Source organism: Pomacea canaliculata, linkage group LG2 (assembly GCF_003073045.1).
Source record: "Pomacea canaliculata isolate SZHN2017 linkage group LG2, ASM307304v1, whole genome shotgun sequence".
Taxonomy (NCBI): domain Eukaryota; kingdom Metazoa; phylum Mollusca; class Gastropoda; order Architaenioglossa; family Ampullariidae; genus Pomacea; species Pomacea canaliculata.
The window spans coordinates 33,293,030-33,308,169 of NC_037591.1; the positions used below are offsets into that span (position 1 = coordinate 33,293,030).

A 15,140-nucleotide genomic window follows, 5' to 3' on the forward strand; every position below is an offset into this window, starting at 1 on the left:
TCAGTCATTTTAATATACTGCTCTGTTTACAGACGGGTGTAATATAAGTAAGTCTTATAAATATACATCTTTAGATGACAGAGTGGAGGTTATGGCACAATGTTACCATGTAAGTAAATCGCATTGGAACATGGATGCCCCTCATTAACAGAACTCCTAGATTCATTGTCATAGCCGTGACCATCACACCCAGTGTTTTTTAATTAAGCAGTTTTTGGTGCTTGCTAAATCTTAAATGGTTTCATTTGCTATAAATCTGCAATATCTCACCAGAAGTAAAATGTGCAAATGTCTAAAATTTTTATTTCCAAAGCCCACGACCTGAATTATATACAAAGTATTCTTCCTATAAAGTATCTGACATGCTTCTAAGTATTCTTAAAAGATTCCCATTCTTATGCAAAGTAATTCATACTATAGGTTTATGTATCATCAAAATATTTTTTAAATGCAGTGCATTAAAAAAAAAAAATGTATGTGCTTCTCGAATATATGTACATACACATTTCCATAAAGCATCACCTTTGAATGAATCTATTCTTTTAGTACCATTAAATGCTCATAATGCAAATGAGCAGGATGGCGAAGTAGTGTTCAGGACAGTCATATACCTTAATGGGTACACAATCTTGTATATCACCATAGGAAGGCTACACTGTTAACATAAAATACACTTCTCGTCATGACACTTTCTAAATAATGTTGACACCATTGTCCTGAAGCAAGTCTATGTTCAGGAAATAGGAATGTTAATGGAAAGTACAAATGAAATTTCCATCAGATTTAGAAAAGACATTACGGGCAGCTCTAATAAAAGATAAGAATTTTTGCACTCATATTATCAGGCTGTGCAACATATCAGTATGCAGACTTGTATAAATGCTTTATCACGTTATATAAAACTTTAAAATGATGACTTCAGATAAAAGACCAAACAAACCACTATTTTAAAACATGGATGTCTGTTCCCTTTTCAAAATATCTGTGCAAATACACTTCACCTGACTGATCCTTCCTATATATTTTAACTATGCTGTGAAACAATCACCATTAGAAATTGATCCTATTAACATATGGACTTGAATCATTCTGTTTTTCATTTTTCACTCACTTTTTTAAAATAAGAAAACCAATAAAGGTGATGTATAATGGATTCTATGCTTTACATGTAAAATAGTGATTTTTTTTTAAAAATCAAAATTTAATTACAAATGGTTCAAAATTTGCCCAACATCCGATCTCCACCCACTGCCTATTCCAGATAAATAATTCTAAATATGATCCACCAAATATTCTCAAATTTTTTAAGTAATGTGGAGTTATGCAAAAGTGTTTCAATTACTAGGCAATCTATTGGTTGCTGCTGTAACATGTTTAATTTTCTTGCTTTTTATGTAAGATATTTAATGTTTTGTACAGATGTGTGACACTTGAGAAAAACAACTTTCTCTAAAGGAAAAAAATGCAGGTCAACAAGTTCTCTTTAAAACTTTAAAAAATATACACCTAACCAGCTGCACTCATGCTAACAGGATTCCACTTTTGTCAAAGTACAGTATGAATAAGTTAGGAAGCATAATCAAATTCCCCGACATAACACAGGGGAAATCAAAGTTATAGACATGCATGGACAACATATCACAATCTTAATTTGGTCACATATGTACCTGCTTTTCCAGTCTCTCAAAAACTATATATATATGATGCCATCATACAAAATTTCAAACAAAGGGAAGATTTTGAAAAGCATGATGACATCACATTAGGGCCCGGTCAGGTGTTTGCTTTGATTGCATGCAGATGGGCAAAAGTGCTTCATTTTCTGGTGGTGCGACGTCGAGCTTTCATTGCATTTCCTCGGGGCTTTGCCGCTGTGCTTCCAGCACCAGTCGTGAACATGGCTGAACCTTGAGGTGCTGCACCACCTACACAAGGGAATTTATGCATCACTGTATTTGTTAGATCCTGTGACAACTGCACTAGCTAACTTACTATTCATTCACTAAACTTAAGCCATTAAAAAAAGATTTCAAACCTTGGCCATAATAATGTCCTTTAAATGAAAGAGGCACAATAAAGCATTCAGCAAATTTTCTACATTAAGAACAAATCGTTTCTATGCTACACTGCAATGATTTAACTATTTTTATAAAAAAAATTAAATACCACAGTGCTGTACATAAACCTTACCCATTCTCTATTTTTGTGAATGCTCATATGCAATTGCAATATATGGTTATTATTAATTCTCACATAAAAAACTCATAAATGTACTTTTCTTCCTGGCATGCTAAATAAGCAATATGTTCTTTAAAAAAAAATACAATAGTAATTTTATGAGATTTACTTTTAGATGAATTTCTGTTTTAAAAAAATGTTTATCTCAAACTTTAGCACATGATTTTTTTCATTTTAAATTATAGTTAAAGCAAAGACTTGTTGCTCTGTTAGAGGAAATCTATTCCAACACACAGGCATTCTTCAGCCCTAAGCATAACATACTTAAGATCCAAGCAAAGAATTCATTGTAACTGGACGCAGACCATTTACAACATCAGTCTCAAGCTGATTAAAGCTTTTACTGTCTTTTTTAATGTTATATTATTATTCTTACCACCAAATTATAGCCTAATAAGATATATGAATCTTGTCTGTGTATGTATGCATGACTTGAGTTTAGTAGGCAATGTTATCGTTGTCAAATGTACAGTCGTGCTGAATAATGTTTGGGTCAATGACAAGCGGTATTTATTGTGCATTTGAATGCAGCAGTTTCATCCTTTGAGAATGGTTTATTATAATTATGTGCTTTGCAACCAGTATTGAACTTTATGCGTTTTTCTAAAATTTTGTTTTACAAAAGTGCTCTATAACAAATTTAATGCATGTCAAAAATATTAGCAAAGTAAAATGCCCATGTGTTAGTTTTTAGGGTATCTCAAGAGAGTTGTTATAAAAGGACATTAAATTGCAGTGGTTGTCATAACTTCAAAGAATACTTTATTTACCATTTAGACTTACAGTTCTGTTTTCCGATTCTGAAAAAATTTCATTTTAAAAGGAAATCCTGATCCTATCATATTTTTCTTACGAAGTTAAATGCAAAGCACATATTAAACTACATCATTTTTGTTTTTAATGATTGTATTTCTTTGCTTGATTCAGACATGTTCTAATTTGTCTTTCCTTTTGACAGTAATCTACTCACCAAAGTTAAACTGTGGACCAGTGCCAACAGAAGTAGAGAAAGGAAAGGCAGCTGCAGTAGCACTTCCAGTAGATGGCTGCGCAAACTGAAAGCCCGTGTTAGCACCTGTGTTTTGTGAAACAGAGCCACCGAATGCGAATGGTGTTGATGACTGTTGAGCATTTCCTCCTGTAGCACCAAAGGCAAATGGTGCACTCCCACTTGTGGTGCTGGCACCTGCTGCACTCTGACTGCCAGACATGCCAAACACAGGTCCCACAGTCTGAGAATGGGATCCACCAAATGCTGGTACAGAAGAAGTGCTCCCAAAAGTCTGTCCAGATTGAACCGTATTCGGAGCAGAACTGGATCCAAATGTAAGAGCCTGACCTGTGTTGCTTGCACTTCCAAAGGCAAATCCTGCTGAAGTGGAGTTTCCAAAGTTGAAGCCTTGTTGTGGTTGAGCTGATCCCAGACTGAAACTGGAATTTCCACCAAAAGTGTTTTGCAATGGATGCTGCTGTGGTGCACTTGCACTGAAGCCTCCCATACCTACACTTGATGTGCCAAAGTTGAAAGTACTGCTACCTGTAGTAGTAGGTCCACTGGCCCCAAAAGAGAATCCGCTGCTTCCACTTGCATTGGTAGAATTACCAAATGTAAATGTGTTTCCAGAATTTGTGGTTCCAGCAGCCCCAAAGGCAAAAGGCTGATTGGAGGCTGTGGCAGCACCAGGACCAAACTGAAAAGTATTGGTAGAAGTGGTCGGTGGTGCTTGACCAAGTGTGAACAGATTTTTCACTGTAGTAGTGACTGCTGTGCTTGCTGGTTTCTGACCAAATGCAAAACTGTTTCCAGATGCTGTGATGTTAGAGGTTGTAGTTGAAAATGGTGTTTGACTAAATGTAAACAAACTGTTTGGAGGTGCTTGAGTGTTTGTTGTGGTGGCTGCAGAATTTTGACCAAATGTAAACAAATTGCTGGCAGCTGGCTGTGTGCTAGAAGAGGTTGCTGGTATCTGACCAAATGTAAACAAACCACCGGCAGGTTGTTGGGTGTTAGCGGCTGTTGTTGTACCTGGTGTTTTGCCAAAAGTAAAAGGGCCATTGGTCAGTGCTGCATTGTTTGTGGCTGTTGATGCCTGAGTCTGATGACCAAATGTAAACAGGCTGTTGGCAGGTGCTATAGTGTTGGTGGTTGTGGTTGCTAGTGTTTGACCAAATGCAAACAAACCACCAGTTGATGTTGTACTGCTGGTGGCTGTTGGCATGGCTGGTGCCTGACCACATGCAAACAAACTGTTGTTGGGAGTTGCAGAAGTGATAACTTTTGTGGCAGCTTGTGCTTGGCCAAACACATAAGTACTGGCAGGTGCAGATGTGACTGCAGCCACTGTAGTAACTGGTGTTTGGCCAAATGCAAACAGACTGGTAGCAGAAGTATTAGAAGTTGTAGTGACAGCAGAAGCAGCTGATCCAAAGCTAGGAGTCCCTGCAGTAGCAGAAGTGTTGGCAGCATGAGCACCTAATGTGAAACCGGTTTTTGAAGAAGTCCCCAAAACTAAAGGCAGTTGATGCTGGAGCACCAAATATACCACCCTGAGGATTAACTGCTGAATTTCCTTGCTGAAATATGTTGCTCACAGTGGAGGCTGGCTTCACTCCAAATGGTGTTTCTGACATTGGGTTGCCAAATGACAAAGTGCTATTTGTTGTTGTAGTGATAGATGCCTGAGAAGAACCTGTAAGATCTAGGCTGTTTGAAGGGAGGCCAAGCTGTGTACCAGCTCCGCCAAATCCTGAAATGCTGTTAAATGTTGGCTGGGACTTGCCTTCATTTTCTTTACTTGCTCCAAACAGGTTCTTTGGCTGGAGTGATTTTCCAGATGATGTGTTCAGATCTGAGCCACCCAGTGTACTTGTTAAAACAACCTGCTCAGCTGTCTTTCCAAAAGTGAAGCTCCCTGTGGAAGGTGCTAAACTTTGCAGCTGGATATTTGAGCTTCCAATAAAAAATCCTCCTGCACTGGTGGATGCAGATGTATTGATGTTGGATGCAGCCTCAAAACTGAAGCCACTGCTACTGCTTGTAGTTGCCAGTGTTTGTGGATTGCCACCTCTTTCTCCTGAGCTGACAGCTTGGGAAGTTCCATTTATAACAGTGGTTGAAGTTGACACACCAGAAAAGACACCAGTACTTATTACTGATGAACTGGTAGTACCAGCAACAGAGCTAGAAGAGCCGGTGGTGCTTGCACTAGGAGAAGGTGATGCTACAAGGTTCAAACTACCTCTGGTAAAAGGTTCACTCATGCTTGCAGGAGAATGAAAGTTATTGATACTAACTGGTGGCATCTGCCCGGTCCCAAACAAAGGGTTAAATGTAAATGCTTTCTTATCTGGACTAGCACTTGCAAGGGAACTAGTGGCAGCACTTGCAGAAGTTGTAAACACAGTTGCCAAAGCCGTTGAACTTGATGCCACACCAACTGAAGATGTGGAGGGAATCCCTAACACTAATTGAGTTCCACCTGCTGGTTTCCCCTGACTTCCAGGCAAACTTGAAATTCCTGTTGAACATATAGGTGTGCTTTGGATCAAACTTGTTGAAGCACTGACTCCAGATGACTGCACAAGACCAGCTGTGTTTTTGGAAAGGGCATCAGAAGTAACCAGCGTAGGACTTGGTGATAGAAAAGATAGGGATGTGATTGTCACATGGGAGGTCACTTCTGGTGCCAAGGTGTTCAAGCTGGGTGTGGTAGTTATCGTGGGAAAAGTCTGAGTGGTGTTTCCAGAAGATGAAAGTAATTCTGTTAGAGAGGATGCTGTGGTATTAGGTGTAATTATGCCTTTACCAGGAAAAGCTGCTGCTGATGATGTGAAATTAGCAGATGGCTTTGATGTTTCTGCAAGAAGTAACACAGAAAGCATACATATTTAACCTGCACCCATAAAAGGACTAAAAGCTTTGTACTTTTTAAGTCAAACGTTCCGAAATGGACACATAGCTTTGAATTTATTTTCTTGATTAAACATGTTTTGCATTTAGTATTTATAAATTATGCACAAAACCTACATAAGACTTTTATATATAAAGTTAGGCTAAACAAATTTTAGGGTCACTTCCTCTTATAAACAGCTTGCTGATGTCATGAATCTTTCTCACCTGTTTGGCCTGGCTCATTTCCATCCAGGTAGGCCAGTACATCTTGGACCCTACGCGCATCTTCCTCCCTCCTGTCCGACTCAAAGTCAGCAGGAGTAGCAATGATCATACTCTGCAAATCCCCCACAAATTAAGTAAACAAAGTCAAAGAAATGGATGTGTAAAGAATAAGTCTACAATAAACTAAGGGGTCTGGGAAGGGACTCAAGAACTTACTGCAGGCAAACCATGTACCTGATTAAAGTAGAAGGATGAAAAATAATTTTAAATTTCAATGACCTGAAATGAGACTACAGGCTCCTCGACGACGTTGTTCCATTCCTATGTCGTGTTGTAAACCAATTTTCGCTGTGTCATACAGTACATAAATCCTATCCTAACATAGCAATTATCAAAAAACACATGTAAAATACGTTAAATAATGAAATGAAACAGGAATAAATAACAGTAATTAAAAAAAAAAACTCCATGAAGTTTGCATTACGACGTTTACGATGCAAAACCATTTAAGTTGAAATAAGGCTTTATACAGTAAATGCAGTAAATGGGAGATGTGTCGTAACCACAAAACATCGTAACTCGGGGCTGACGTAACCCGAGGACCGCCTGTACATTATATCAGTGGGGGTAACTATCCTCCACCTATAGGAGGAAGGCCTTCAGATATTGGAGGTTACCTACAAAATAAAGTCGACACCTAGAGAAGAAGTTGCAGACCACCTGGCAGTGTTCCTAACAGGATGGGGTGGGATACCTGGTAGCGCTGCAATCTGTACAAAATTCCCCCAATGTTCTACGAAAGGCTCACTATGTGAACAAAAGCGCCTAAACTTTTACGGATCCTGAACAGCTCAATGGACAGAGGGCAAACTTTCCCAAAGGCTGTGAAGGTGGATATAAGAAACCAACTATGATCAACTAAACAGGACTGGTCACATCAGTACAAAATACTGTCAACCAGCCTAGGATAATGTCTACTATAATATAATATTATACAAGAGCCTACAGGGCTTCTGCTAAGGCTAAATTCTAGGGACCTTCTTCAGATTAAGGAGTCCCTGTTAAATTTGAAGGGGACCATTGACGAAAATTGAAGGGGTCAACTTTTAATGCGCACTGTACGCAATTTTTTGCGTAAGCAGAAGCCCTGGCCTAATTACAACCAGCCAAAACTGTAAACCTGTGAACACACTCACCTTCAACACCAGATCAACTAGAAAAATCAAATCAACAACTTTGCAGCATGAAAAACTTAGAAAGTCCCTGATGAAAAAGCTAACTGGAACATCATAGGGAGCAGACTTGGATAAATCAGAAAAATGCCTGAATACAGAATGACTTCCTATGGAAGTGCCTTTAAGTCCAACTTTGGCAAAGTAGCCAAAATCCAAAACAAGGTATTGAAAATGTTCAATGGAACCCTAAGTCAGCTTGCCATGAATTCAGTAACTGGTTTGCAAAGGCTGAAGTCAGACCATGATCCTCATCCAAGCTTCAAACTTTAAAATACACCAATTGCACAAAAAAATGCCAGAGCCCATAAAATATAGACTAAAGATGAGTAGCTTTTTCAGAGAAGCTCCTAGATTAAAAGGCAGAACTTGGACCTTTTTCAACCAACCATGAACCCATCTCCAGCTACAACAGCCTGCCTTCAGCAAGTTGATCAGTTTCATAAATATGTCATTCACAGAATTTTCTTAGACAAGATCTGAACCAGGTCCTTAAAGTCCTTGCTGTGTGGTTGACAATCTTACCATGGAGTCATCAGGTGGCCACATGGTTGAGAGAACATAGATTGGCAGATTTTATGTAAAGAAACATCTTAAGATAAACACTGGGCTAAATATGAAAATGATCAGCAAATGTTTTCCTCCGAGAATGGTAAGCAGTAAGAAAACAAGCATATATTAAAAAAGCAAAAACAAACTACAATTTGAAAACTTACTGAATGACAACATGGTACACTCGGTTTTGCTTACCTTTCCCGAAGAAGTTTTTAATGAAGGATATATATTGATGGCACGGCGTCGATTTAACTGTGCATTTAAGTCAAGACTTTTTTCCACAGAAGCCATCTACACAAACACAAAACATATAAGAAAAAGGCTGTTACTTGCATGGATGTTGTTGTGAATTACATTTTTATCTATTTTTTCTTCCTGTAAATTTTGAGGAAATATGATAGATTTACACCTACAAATAGTTTACAAACCCCTGAACAATCCTGCTGAATTTTGTAGCTGTATCTGTTCTAACTGAAAAGACTCAGGTGTTTCTAACGATATGTTAATTCCACATTTTTCCACCTAACAAGAGAGTTGTGAAATTTTGGGGCTAAAGATATACACATTTTGCACACTAGCACACCTGAGGAAAAAAATAAGCACAAGGGATTTGCTACTGTCTGTAGATTTTATCATTTTGGAATTATAATAGTGCTTTACGGTTTGTTTTTGAAGCTCTCAAATGAGTTCTTGATATGAAATCCCATAGGCAAAATTTTTTCTTTTCAGCTTACTTTGGATCATATGTTTAAGGTTAACTAATAATCCTAAGCTGTTGAACTTGTTTGTTTCAACTAGGAGCAGCCTATAGCTGCAAAAATGTTGTTTCTTTTACTTGTCATAAAAAAATGTCAAGCTTCCAAAGTTAGGAAAAAATTATCAAAATGTGATGAAAACATAACTTAGCATCATTCACGTATTGCATTTCTGCTTCTAGCAATGACAGAACTTTTTTGGCCCTTGTACTTTTCTACACATCACAGTAACACACATTTCAAGGTGGTATACAGATAATAAAATTTTGACTGCTGCTATCTACATTATGTCAAATATATTACTGGCTTTCACATTATTATAAGTCTCTGAAAATGCTGTTGAATAAAACTTATCCACTAGCCCCCGCTCCTCCACACCCTCACTTAATCATACTGTTATCTTTGAGCAACACAGTGAATTTTTATTGTTAATTTCCTGGTTAAAGTGACCACATTATGAATTTGAATGGGAATCTCGTTAGTCTCATGAACTGACCTGATCAGTGTTTGAAGGTGATTTGTTAACATTCTTATCTACAACGTGTGTAAAATTTATTGACTCAAAGAAGCCAGCTGTTGAAGAAGGAATTCTGCAAAAAAAGTAAAATAATAAACAAATCATTTTTTGAACATAGAGATGTAACCCCCTCCTATAAAAAAAAAAAAAAAAAAACAAAAACAAACAAACAACAAAAACCCCTATTCATATACCACGTAATGAACAAATTCCAGCATAGCATGGTCATGAATTTTCCGTTTTTCTGACATCCTCACAATTTGTCAAATATTTTTCATTTGTATACTCAACATTTAAGCCCATTACAGTTTACATTTACATTTTACTATTATGCAGTCTGATAAATGACCAATAACAATGATAAAAAAAAATTAAAAAAAAAAACTCCACTAATAACCCACCAGATTGTTCTGTACTTTGAGAAATAAATATCACTACAAAAGATAATTGCTCCTTTAAAAAGTATATGCAATTGCTGGAAACGGTTACTATCTTTAACTCCTAAAACTGCTGCCTAGAAGATCTTGCTTTAAAATACCTGTTACTGATAAAAACAAAAATAACTTTCTTCATGCTCACCTTGAGCTGATGACTTTTTCAGTAGAACAAGGAAAAACTAGTGACTGCTTTTTATTTTCATCTTGATTTGTCTCTGGGTGAAGAAGTATTTGTGATTTAACTGATGTTCCCTGAGGAAATTCCTTAACAGCTGTTGTCTGTAAATAAGAAATATTTATGTTTTTACATAGAAATATAAAAAAAAAATCTGCTCTCAAATTTTCTTCCACATAAATTTGTTACATAACCAGTCTTCTGCAGCATGAGATCCTGAAATTACCAAAAAAAAAAAACCTAAATAAATAAATAAAATTTAGCATATTTAAGAGATTTCAACTTATTATAATGAGTTTATAACAAAATCTGCACCTTATTTTGAGCTGCTCGCTTTGATGAGCTCAACGAACTCAAAATGCTGCTGCGACTCTCCTTTTGAGACAGTTTAGGCACTGGCATTTCTACTGCTGATGTTTCCTGCAACTCATTTCCAAGGGCTGGAGAACGTTTTAAGGCCATCTTTTCCATGTGTAATAGTGAGTTCAAACTGTTTGTCTCTTGTGACATGTCTGTTAACACATCTGTCATTATGGGCATTGAGGCTGTGGAGGTAACTGCCTGACTGCTATCTTGTCGCCTGCAAGATATGCATGAACAAGGTGTGACAAGCAATACATAATTTCTTTAAAAACAATATAGAAGAAAACCTGAACTCTTTGAGAACCAAGGGACATTTTCGTCTCATACTGGACTCCAAATACGATTGAAACAACATACAACAGCCAAATTTGTACAAAATCATTTAGTACGTCACTGACTTTATATAAATAAGGCTAGTTTCGATATTTATGCATTAGTTTCATTGTCAGATAGAAATTTTCAATTTGAAGACTACTCCGGAAAAATGAAATTTGATTCTATTTAAAAAAAAAAAACCAATGTGCTAAGTGGAAAAACTGCCACTGGTTTTGCTTGGGGATGTCACTAATGTAACATATTAATATTTTTGTTTCAGGATTAATGTGCTGGTTTTCAAAAATTGATTTTTTGCTGTGGGACATATGTGCCCCTATGGGCCATAAGAGAACCAACTTTTATGTTGCGCCTTTATCCTTGTTTTAGAAACAGATGCAACAATGCCTTTGAGATATTTAAAAAATCCTGTGATTTTTTTTCCTAACTTGGTAGCTCTTGTTCATGAGCAAAGAACATGTAGCAGAAGAGAATTCCTTTTCAAACTAATGCGCAAGAAATATGTGCATTCTTGGTAAGAGACAGATGTGCAGGGAACAATAAATGTGCTTCACCAGAAAATGTCAAAACAAGGTCTTGCCTTCTTTTTGCAGTTTGCATGATGCTTTCTTCAAGAACATTTTCATCTACATGCAAGTTGGATCGCTTTCTGCAACAAATGTGTATCTTGATATATAAACTCATATTTCAGTTTTAGCTCAATCAAGATGCCAAAAATAGGTCTCAAGTTACATAACTTTACACTTTACAGCAAATTAATTTTACTTTTTGGACAAGCAGATACATTTATGCTACATACCAAATATGTTAAGTTTGATGTGCATCTATTTTAGTAAAACTACAAATACAGATACAAATAAAAGTCGCTATTACATTCTTGTTTTAAGTATGCTATAACGATGACAGAGCTTGAACAAAGCAAGTTCAATATCTAACCTCCTTTCACGTAAAGCTGCAACAACCATCTGGGTATCCACAACACTTTTTGAAGTAGAGGGTGTTTGAACTGGTGACATCCTGAAACTGATGAGTTTCAACAATCAAAACAATTGTGTATATGTGTGTGTTTGTGCATATGCATACAAAGTGCTTTGAGCCCAAGAAAGGCACTATGTAAATGCACTGTATTATTACCCCAAAATTATTATATATATCATTATGTAAATAATTAAATTTAAAAATTATTACACAAAACAGCATCTTAAAGCCTAAATGTATGAACAAAGTCTTTGATACACCTGACACATTCTTAAAAAATAAAAATTAAGTGGACATATGTGTGTGCGTAAGGCTGATGTAACAAAGATAATAGCACTGTTCATTACATGGAACTAAGAGTAGAGGATGATGCTGGACATCCTTAGAGAAGCCAATTAATCACTTATAAGATATGCTTATTTTATTCTTTAATGCCTAGCTCCCTGAGCCAACATCACACATTAAAGGAAAATGCAGTACACTGTAACAGTGCTAAAGAACATGTGTGATTATATAAGTATGAAAATCACCTGAGGAAATTCACTTTTTATAAGAGATAAAGATGATATTTAATGTCTGCATGAGGTTTGTGTATGACTTCAGGTAATATACAGGACTGTAAAAGAATAGCTTCAACATTCTGTCTTGTTAAAGGCAGCTGTGTTTGGCACAGATGGATAATGCAGGAATGTGACGCATGCAGATGTCCTACTTCCTCACTTCTATTTCCTTGCAGGGTCAATTAGCAGGTGAACACTGATCATGTGCAGATGATCACATATAAAAGCAGATGCTAAAATGGGTGGTAGTGAGTGCTTTGATTGTTTGTGCCTTCACAGACCAAATTCTTCTGTTGCATTATAATTCACGCATGACAGAAACTTTATGAGAAAGCCTAGTCCTTAATCAGAACAAATTTGACTGTCGACATTCCATTCAACCTGAACAAATATGCTGCACCAATAGCAGGTGGAAGTTTAAATTTAGTCATCAACCCCTAGGGAACTGGGCCTAGGTCTTATTTTAACCAGTACAAAAAAACACATAGCACCCAGTTCATTAAAACAGTTTATTAATGGCATACAACTCTAACCCTCTGGTTAGCTCCACTCTCATACTTAATAACTCTGTTCAAGCACCTTATTTCTATCACTCAACTTTTCTACAGTTATCTCAAAATCAAGCGTGTGGCTGGTCTTAATGAAGGAATAAAATTTTTTTTTTAAAACAACCCTTAGAATATTTTATTACCCCAGGAATAAATGGCCTCAATGAGTTTTCACCCAAAACAAATCTTTCAATAGGTAATACACCACACAATAAATTCACCATTTTCTTACAATGTACTACAACAGCTTATATGCACTTCATTTCTGTAACAAGAAAATGATTTTGTATTATTTGGCCCCCCACCCCACCCTCAAAAAAAAAAACAACCAAAGCTGACATAATCAAACACCATAACTGTGTTTTGGTTTAATGTCTTACTTTCACTATCATGAACTTTCACATCTATTTTCTTAATTTAATAATGTTTCAAGCTTACACATGTCAAAAGATGACTATGAGAATAAAAAGGTAGCTACTACAATTAAATCCTACCTTGGACTTGACAACATTCTGGGATCTGGTGGAGCTACTTTTACAGTACTTGGACTTAACAATCTTCGACCTGGGCTTAGCAAACTTCGCCTTCGAATGTCCAGAAGAGATGGCCTTTTTTCAAGTCGAACAATTGGAAGCCTCCCTGGATTTGACTGTGTGGGATGTGTAGGACCATAGCTGGGACTGATAGGTCTTTTGACCAAGCTTCGTCGTAATGGTGATGATATGCTATACTCACTGTAATATTGAAATCCACACATTTTGTATTTACAATTTCTAAATACTTCGTTTGATTAAATGTCAACTAATAATTTATTATACATGTATATGATCATAATTTTTACATGTTTAAATTAAACACTGGAGTCAATACAGCCTGTCTTCCTGACACTTTCTTATCAGTAAAGATGTGAATGAGACTAATCCCTCGCCTCTTTGCACTTCACCTTTCGCAATTTATATAAGAAATTAATGGGAAAAATGATTCGCTGATCTACGTTTTTTTGTGGATTTTCTGCGAAATTCGATCAGTGGAAAAAAATATATTTTATGAATTTTTAGATGAAAAAATCCCAAACTGTATAAAAATATATTACTGATATAAATTCTAACAATAAAGAAATATTCTAAATGATAAAATTAATATGAATTACAGTAAATAGTTTATGTATTTATTCTGAAACGAGAACCAGCATCGCTTGCCTGAAACCCTACGCACCTACTCACAATTGTAAACAACAGTGTGAGAATGGTTTTAAATGGGAAAGGTTTATGTATCGTAAAAGTATGGGGGATTGTTTATAAAGCCTTAATATAGTGTATAAATACATAAATAAATATACTGTTTCTATTTCGCAAACTTTTGGCTATCGCGGATGGTTCTGGAAAGCATCTACCGCAATAAACGAGGGATTACTTTATCTGTATATCTGGCACGTTCTAGACACTTCTTGGAACAATCAATAAATGATTTCGCAACACCAACATTATCCGGATCATTTTCAGACAACCAACATTGGATGTCTGGTTATTGAAACATGGAAGGTAAATGAATTTCGTCGAAAAAAAAAATCCAAAAAGAAAGACATTTGTTATCTCAGCCAATTAATACTTTCGTTTTCTAATAGTACTGCGCTATAAATAAAATTCATACGTATTATCATTACCTGAAGCTTTGATTTAATTCAACCGCTCGCTTGATTTTAGGAAGAAGAGGCGACGACAGCAGAGGACCCGATGCATTCAGTACTGACAGCATCCCTTCGCTTGAAAGGTTACTTGTGCCTACATTCAAGTTTCCGATGCTCAAATTTGGATAATTTTTCGTTTCGGTTCTGAAGTCTCCTGCTCCTTGGCCATACTCCCGCCTGCCAACGCTGCCCTCATGTTGCGATTTCAGAGTATTTTCCTTTCCGTTTGAGATAACACTTGCAGCAGACCGAACAGCCGAATCTGAATTATCTTGTTCTTTCCTTCTGAAAGGTATCCAATTTTTCCACATCCTGATGGCTAGATAACTGCGTTTTCTTACACTCTACGAGACAGATCCCATCAGCCGCCACCCAGCCTCGTTCAAACTGTCTCACCGGAAGAAGTATCCAAAAAAACAAAACAAAAAGACGTCTGCTAAAAGAGTAAATGACATGCTAATTATTTCATGAAAAACACATATCCAACAAATTCAACATAAATATTTATTAATTTTAGAAGTTAGAAATTTGTGAAATATATTTTAAACGCATTGTAGACATAGATATGAGGAAAGGATGTCGTCTTTAGCAAACCAAAGTATAGTTTCGTATTTAAAAATGGGAAATACTTTATAAAATATTTCT

At 36.5% G+C, this 15,140-nt stretch overlaps 1 protein-coding gene across 1 annotated transcript; it reads right to left on the bottom strand.

Annotated features, from left to right (window-relative positions):
* Nucleotides 1-283: 283 nt before the first annotated feature.
* Nucleotides 284-14,913, bottom strand: LOC112558156 (nuclear pore complex protein DDB_G0274915-like). The gene is given in 12 exon segments (XM_025228424.1): nt 284-1,925; nt 3,209-4,665; nt 4,667-6,095; nt 6,356-6,467; nt 8,338-8,433; nt 9,394-9,487; nt 9,994-10,130; nt 10,342-10,606; nt 11,303-11,371; nt 11,659-11,745; nt 13,303-13,542; nt 14,472-14,913. Coding segments are annotated over 12 exon segments (4,431 nt in total). The 5' UTR covers nt 14,807-14,913; the 3' UTR covers nt 284-1,815.
* Between the last annotated feature and the right edge of the window lie 227 nt (nt 14,914-15,140).